Genomic DNA, 8,567 nt, shown 5'->3' with positions numbered 1-8,567 from the left:
CCCCCCCCAACACAACAATAAATGGATTTGGCACGTAATTATTGCTGATATGCTTCGAGTGACAGAAAAAAAAAGTACATACAAAATTCCAATTGCTCCCAGCCAATAAAGAAGAGCACTCATGTCAACATTAATCATTTTTATCGTCATTTATTCATTATAAATTAATTCGAGACCCCCCTGTCCGCCCATTCAGATCTCTGTCTTTTTCTCTCTATATCTATCTATACACAAAACCAATCTTTCAAACACTATACTCTCTTCTTGATCTTCTAAAGATAAGCTTGAGATGAAAACAACTGTTTTCTTCGTCTTCTATAGCTTATAAGGAGAGGACCCTTTTGATATAGTTCCTCTGAAAACCCTAAGTTTATTACCTAAAAGAATTAACACGAAGAGATGAGCAGTAGTGTGGAAGAATCTCTGAAAACTCTATCGTTGGATTCTCTAAACCTTTTAATCAACGGTCAAGCTTTCTCCGACGTCACCTTCAGCGTCGAGGGCCGTCTAGTCCATGCCCACCGTTGCATCCTCGCCGCACGCAGCCTCTTCTTCCGCAAATTCTTTTGCGGATATGACCCTTCACAAACCGGAGTCGAATCGGCTAACAACCTAACCGGATCAGTAATCAGAGCCGCCGAAATGGGAGGAGTCATACCGGTCAACTCGGTCGGCTACGAAGTTTTCTTGCTTCTACTTCAGTTCTTATACAGTGGTCAAGTCTCACTCGTACCGCATAAGCACGAGCCAAGATCGAACTGTGGAGATAGTGGATGTTGGCATACGCACTGCACTGCAGCTGTAGATCTCTCTTTAGATATCTTAGCCGCCGCTCATTACTTTGGCGTCGAGCAGCTCGCGTTGCTTACTCAGGTTCTAATTAATTAATATTAATTAAGAAAGTCTCATGATAAACCTTTGTTGCAGAAGTGAAGTAGTGATCTAATTATTTGCATAATTAGATAGGAAGTGAAGTAGTGATCTAATTATTTGCATAAAACAAAAAATAAAAAGAGAAGACTAAGTCTCACGACTTAGCAGTTGAACTTCACTTTGATTTTCACGTGCAGATGAGTCTTCCATAGTTAGCTTTATTTGCTGACTCATCATCTCATTGGGTTAATGATTCTTGTTCTTTAATCTTGGCAATGTACTGTCCGATATGGTTAGGTTCGGTTGAGTTGGGGTTTGAAACCATATTGATAAAACCCCTACGTGAAACAGTTTCTTATATTTTCCTAAGAACCCCGCCCTAAGAAAATCTGGATAATGATGCTCTAAGAGTTATTATTGCCACGATTTCATGTATGCGTAACTAAGCTTGAATATTACCGAGAAATTTTAGTTAAGATTTTGTTTCGTGGTTTTCTTTTTCCAGTATCCAAACTCTTTAGCTATATAAATAATATATTTATAAATAGTAAGCTTACTAATAACCTGGATCTTATTTGTAACCCCTAAAATGAGAAATGTTATGGTCGTTTTATTATCAATAGATTTTTTTCTATAATGGTCTTAGAGCATGTTTATTGCAGGTATTAGGTTGGAGTTCTTAGCGTAATATAAAATACGGTCTCTTAGTTTTTAAGTTTTTAACTAAAAAAGCTAAGAGACGTCTCTTAGGGCATGTGCATCGGGGGCTTTTAGCAGTTTCTTAGGGGGACCACAAAAACATAAAAATCGGTAACCAAAAGCGCCAGTTAAGAATCGATGTTTGAGTGATCCTTGCGGGCCCCACGACACGTGGCGATCCGCAATTGGTTCCCTTTTTTTTAATAAATCAGATAAGACAAAAAAAAAATTTAGAAACCCATTTTGGGTTTCACCCGATAATCATGGTTTTATATCTCTTATTTAATAGACGTCTCTTAGTGTTTTTAGTTAAAATCTAAGAGGTCATATCTTATATTACGCTAAGAATCTCAACCTAAAAAACCTGCAATAAATATGCTCTTATCCTTTTTTTTCATTTGGGTTTGGATATAATAAAAACACTTTGTGAAAAATAGTTATTTTTGACAATGAACATGCACATTAATGCAAATGAAAAATAAGTGGTGGATGGTGTCTTTAAATTAATTCAGCATTTTGTCTCAACTTTCTTCTTTTGTTTTTTAATCACAGAAACATTTGACAAGCATGGTGGAGAACGCCTCCATTGAAGACGTGATGAAAGTGCTAATAGCTTCAAGAAAGCATGACATGCATCAATTGTGGACCACTTGCTCTTACCTACTCACCAAATCAGGTCTTTCAACGGAGATTCTAGCCAAACACCTCCCAATAGAACTCGTAGCCAAGGTTGAAGATCTTCGTCACAAATCTTCCATGCCTCACCAACATGACCTAACCTCGGCTCTAGACCTAGACGACCAGAAGATCAGGAGGATGAGACGAGCATTGGACTCCTCAGATGTCGAGCTCGTGAAGCTAATGGTTATGGGAGAAGGACTCAATATAGACGAGTCACTAGCTTTGATTTACGCAGTGGAGAATTGTAGTAGAGAGGTTGTGAAGGCACTTCTTGAGATTGGTGCAACTGATGTGAACTTTCAAGTGGCTCCAACCAGGAAAACCGCACTCCACATCGCGGCCGAGATGGTCTCTCCGGATATGGTGGCCGTCTTACTAGACCACCATGCCGACCCAAACGTCCAGACAGTTGATGGTATCACTCCACTTGACATCCTTAGAACCCTAACGTCAAATTTCTTGTTTAAGGGGACAATTCATGGATTGACTCACATTGAACCTAATAAACTCAGGCTTTGTCTTGAGCTGATCCAGTCCGCAGCATTGGTGATTTCACGAGAAGAAGGGAACAATAATGATAATAACATGAAAGAAGACCACACGAGCGGAAGTAATTTGGATTCAAGATTGGTTTATCTTAATCTTGGAGCTACTAGTCGGGATCTTGGAGATGAACATGGACATCAAACGGAAGGTATGAGCCTGCATCATCATCATGACCCATCAACGATGTATCATTATCACCACCACCGCCACTTCTAGGTTTTAGAGCCGATCATCTTCTAATTATGATACGACTTATTCAATATCTAATTAATTTGTTGGTATATGGGGTTTTATCTCTGTCTACGTGGATATGCAAACAAATGTAGATGTTTATTCCACGAATAGTGGAATGAGAAGAGAAAAGGCCACATATGGAGAAAGATCTTGAATTATATATTTAAATATATGTTAGGGTTAATTATCAAATATATAGTACGTCTATAGTCAGCGGCGAACCTACGTTATACAGAAAGGGGGCAACTGCCACCACTTAACAGTAAAAACAAATTTAATTACATCCAGATTCTTATGATTCTACAGTTTGGTTGGTTGAAATTTTCACTCTGCCCCCACTCAACGAAGGCTCGAATCTCCTCTTTACCCTTTTCCTTCTTATTTTCTTCTCATTTCTTTATTTTATTCTTATAACTTTTTTTGTCACGTGTTATACTCATTACTTTTTTGTTCTTTTCAGTTTTTTTTTTTTTTATTGTCGACTGTTCTTTGTTATTTTTCTTTGTTCTTCCTTCTTTTCATAGTTACTAAGTACTATTTTATTTCAAACAAATAGTTTTAATATTTTCCATTTCATTTGGGTAATGCCCGTAATGGGTTCATTTTGTTTTCTTCATTTAGTTATAAAAATATATTAGTTGTATTAGTATAATTATCTCTCTATGTTTTCTTTTAAATTTTATCTTTACTAAAAATAAAATAAAATTATGTAATATTATTAAATAAAAATATGTAATATTATTAAATAAAAATATTTTTAACTAACTAATTTTTCTTATGCCCCTACTCAAAATATTTTCTGAATCCGCCACTGTCTATAGTACCAGCGGTAAGGCCTCGCTGCATCCGTATCGATCTACTTAAAGTTTAGTTGTGAACATAACAATGATAAAAAGAAAGTTTATTAGATCAAAACCATTCAAATTCTCTAATTTTTTTTTACATTATCATTTCTTTCTCTTGGGGGTTTCATGCCTCTGATGAAGGAGTTTTAAACATAACCAGAATTGAGGATCCAAAAACGAAAATCATGCTTTTTTTGTTTGTGATCATAGGTAAGAGAAGATCAGTTTGTTTCAACCCAGCAACAAGGCATAACAATGTGTGATGAGTTTGGGATTCCGATTCTATGCTTCCTTCTTCCATCATTTATTTACAGTTGGATGTTATTATACATATGAAAACAGCTTTGGTAATAGATTAACAAGATATGGTACCTGAAAAGATTTAGCTAAGAAGTCTGACCAAATCCTATAACGATGATGATTGAGATTCTTTTGGGAATACCTTCCCCAAAGACCAATCTTGGTTTTATTATAGGGTTATTAAATTTTGGTCTTCCCCTATATATTATAACAACATGTGACCAGGATTAAACACTACTAATGTCTTCGGTTTTCACTGTAACCATCAAATCCGTTACACAATTTTATAACTGAACCTTTTTAAAATATTCATAGACCGTCGACTACAAAACTATATAAATTATTTGGTACACTTTTGACTTTCAAAACCTGTCACATATCTATATTTTTAGACATCTAAGCTTATACATTTAAGTTAAAAACAATTACAAACCCAATTAACTTCAGACCCACTTTCAATTCTTTTATAAAAACAACCAAAATTATGAAGACCATTTTATACATAAATATATGTAAATAGAACATTATTTTAATACTGTAGATTTATAATAATAAAACATTTGTCTCAAAAAGATTAACATTATTTTAAGGTATTTTTATCATGTTCATTTTATTATATATTACCCTCACTATATACGAGTAAATGGATCTATCGGTTCGACCACAAGTCTGACTCGGATATGAAAATTCAATGAAAATGTTGTACAAGACTGAAATAATAATAATAGAACAGCTTTTAAATATTATAGATATATAATAATACTTATAAATTTATTTAATATTTAGCTTTATGGTCAACAAAAAAATACCCACACTTCTTAAGCGCGGATCAAAATCTAGTTATACTATTAAAAGGAAAATATTTTTAAAAATCTACCTATGAAAAGTTGTTGCTTCTATTCATTAACTATTCATTATATTTTGGTCTTACCTTTATTTTCTCTAAAAATCAAAACAATAAATACATGATATACTTTTTAGAAATATCATTGGTTTGTTTTCAATATTATATTTTCTGTCATTATCATTTATTTATTCATCTAAAAATTATTAAATATATTTTTGGTATAGTAATATCAATGAAATATATGTATCTCATTAATAACACGAACATGTGCAATATTCAAAGCATATTATTCAATTTATGTTCCTTATATATGTAACATAATTTATTGACCGATTGAACATATATTCATATTTTAATTTTAATCACTTTTTGATCATGTTTTTAAACTGTAAAATATTAGAATTTACATTTTATACAATTATAAAATTCTTGGACTTCTTATGTGTATTTATACTAAATTTTATACAATTATAATTTTTTATGCTTTATCAGATTTTTTAATAAATCAATTTTTATTAAATCCGAATTTTGTAATAACATATCAGTTGGTAGAATCTCTGATAGAATTCTACATGAAGAACATATGCCAATCCAGATTATATATGGCTATCGGGTTTATCAGTTCGACCACGGGTCAGGATCGGATAAAAACACTGCTTATATCTTAATTCGTCAATAAACCACATATGTACCCCCACTTAAAGGAGTTAACCAATTTGTAAAAATATAATACTTTTTCGCACTATTTAAATGTAGATGGATTGTTAGTCTTTAGCATTCGGTTTTGGTTTGAGCATTTTGAGTTTTGGTTTTCGAAATTTAGGACAGTTATTTACAAAATTTGGTTTGGTTTGATTTTAGTTGGGGTTTTTTCTTTGGCTCATTAGCAAAGTTGAGAATCGCCTAATATGCAGAAAATAAATTGGGTCCAATTAAGTTATGGTTCGATTCTGGTTTTCCAGATAATTACAAATTTATAGATAAAATTTTAGATAATTTGGGATTATCAGTTTAAATATCATGTAATTTCGGTTATTCGGATAAAAATATCAGATAATTCGAATAATTTTAATAATTTAAAGAATATTTTGGGGTAATTCGGTTTATATATAGTATTTTAAAATATTTGGTCGTTTAGAAATTAAATGTAATTAATATTAGTAAGTATATAATTTTATTTTAAAATTCACTTACCCTTTTGGTTCTTAGTTACTTATGAAATTCAGTTTATTTTTAGTTTCAGGATTTTCAGTTTTGTATAATTTAGTTCGTGGTTCTGAATAAATGGGATCAAATCTATACAATATATTATATAGAAACACATTTTTTTTTTTTTAATTTCAAAATCTAGTAATTCATTAAAAACCAGAACCAAAGGCTATGTGCGAAAAAATCTTAAACAACATATATAAATGAAACGGAGAGAGTTCTTAATGAATGAACTCAGCTAATTTAATACTCTCTCTGTTTCAAAATACATGAAGTTTTAAGATTGTGCACAACTATTAAAAAACTTGTTTTTTTATCTTAAAAATATCATTAAAATATAAATTAAAAGTTATTCAACCAATCACAAAATATATTACAAAATATCATTGGTTACACAGTTTTTGATAAAGTGAAAAAATGCATTGATATATGAAAACATTATCTATTTTGAAACATCAAAACCTCCCTAAAACATCATCTATTTTGAAGCGGAGGAGTAATATTATTTACCTGAAAAGCCTCCACAAAGCTGCTAAAGCTTGAATTTGGTGAGAGTACACCAGTGTGATTGCCCAATGAAGAGCAGTTACACGAAGCTGGGACTCCCATCAACCACACAGAACCGGATTGCAATATATCATCGTTGGTAAACTCCTTTGCAAAGTGGAATATCCACGAGCAGACAGGTCTGGTGTGAAACAATAGAGGTAGTAGACCAATCAAATTCCCCAAAACAAGATCAACAGCAATGGCCGACCATGTAGTATGTCTTTGCAGTGATGCTTTCTCTGCATGTTCCACACAGGTTATGGACATTGTGAAACCCAGAAGAATTGTCATTAATCTATAAATACATACACAAAAAAAATATGACCAAATCAGAGACACGTAAAAAGCAATGAGTATGTGATGGAACCTACTTCATGTCATTCTCTTGAAGGAAGATTGGCCAATATAAGATCTGACAACTGCGTACTCTGAGGTTGATCAACGTGTTTTTGAGTACCCTCCTTGAGAAAATTGGAAAACTTGAAAGTAGAGAGAAGAATTGGATAAGGCTGTAATAAAGAGTTGATAGAGAGCTCAAAAGTGCGGCGAGTGACCACCATGTCAAAGAAGATATCCTGAAAATTAAGTTGAAAGCAGCTTAAACAACAAACAACAAAGACAAAGGAAGAAGTGAACAAGTAAAGTAAAAAGTCACGAGAGCTTACAAGTAACTAATAGCAAAGTTGTTGAGGAGAAGTCTCCACCTGCGTGGATAGCTTCTTATAGGCAAGCTTGGCAGCTGAAGCGCAATTTATGGAAAGAATCACAGTTTCCTGGGTTCATAAGAACAAATATAACATTAGCAACAAGTAGAGAAAGTAATAAAACAAAGAAAAGTTCTTTTGGAAACTAAACCATGTCAATCAGAGGCTGCCTCTTGTGAAGAGCATGAACCCATTTTGGTTTCTTAAGAGGAGCTTTTCTCTGAGGAGAAGAACTCACCGGAGTGTCATAAACTATAACCTGACATGTCCATGTATGTAGAGTCATGTAAGGCAGAGATGCCCTAAAGGAGAGAGACCTTTGGCTAACCTTTTTACCCAAGTCACACGAAATAAAGTCCGGTTATTTGAGTTTTAAAAATCTTACCGAAATTTGTAACTTTGGTTTAATTTTGTTAAAATTTTGGGTTAATTAGATTAGTTCGGTTTAAAATTTGGTTAGTTTGATTTCGTTCTTTGTTATGGATTGAATATTTTTTTTTTAAAAGAAAAATCCAAAAAAGAGATAACAGATTGCCTAACCAAACAAAAAAATAAATTTCTTTTTTTAGAAAACTTACCAAATCGAACTAAATTTCTAACCTAACCATCCAACCGAAATTTCGGTTCGGTTTGGTTCGATTCGGTTCAAAATTAGCAATTTTAAACAAATCTAAACTCCATCCACATACGGCGTCGTATTTGGTAAGTCCACCTTCGGCTCGTGACGCGTGCGGTGCTTTGAAAAGCTAGGGCTGTTCAATATGACAAAACCGAACCGTACCGAACCGAACCAAACCGAAATAGATAATATGGTTTGGATTTGGTATATACCATACAAACCGAATGAATATGATTTTTAAAAAACTGTAGGATTTGGATATGGTTCGGTATATAACCGAATAAACCGAATAAAACCGATTAAAAAATAGAAACATGTAAATATGTATATATTTTATAACAACATATGAAAATCATAAGTTAATTTTTTTGCTAATAACTATTACCATATTTTTTACAGTAATAAAATAGTCCTGATTTGTAAAACACTTGAACTATAATTAAATAACAATTCATCGCAAA

General features: G+C 32.9%; 1 protein-coding gene across 2 annotated transcripts; it reads left to right on the top strand.

Annotated features, from left to right (window-relative positions):
• Nucleotides 1-95: 95 nt before the first annotated feature.
• On the top strand, nt 96-4,184 carry LOC106337722 (regulatory protein NPR6-like). Of its 2 annotated transcripts, XM_013776852.1 has the most exons (3): nt 96-873; nt 2,125-2,947; nt 4,089-4,184. In XM_013776852.1, the coding sequence occupies exons 1-3, from the start codon at nt 400-402 to the stop codon at nt 4,139-4,141; spliced, it is 1,350 nt and encodes a 449-aa protein (XP_013632306.1). In that variant the 5' UTR covers nt 96-399; the 3' UTR covers nt 4,142-4,184. The 2 variants fall into 2 exon arrangements, with proteins under 2 accessions (XP_013632306.1, XP_013632305.1); XM_013776851.1 differs by lacking the exon at nt 4,089-4,184 and having other exon boundaries at nt 99-873; nt 2,125-3,167.
• Nucleotides 4,185-8,567: the final 4,383 nt, after the last annotated feature.

The sequence above is a fragment of the Brassica oleracea genome, chromosome C4, assembly GCF_000695525.1.
Source record: "Brassica oleracea var. oleracea cultivar TO1000 chromosome C4, BOL, whole genome shotgun sequence".
In the NCBI taxonomy this organism is placed as follows: domain Eukaryota; kingdom Viridiplantae; phylum Streptophyta; class Magnoliopsida; order Brassicales; family Brassicaceae; genus Brassica; species Brassica oleracea.
Note: the sequence above shows the minus strand (reverse complement) of the source record. Positions and strands in the feature narration are given on the sequence as shown.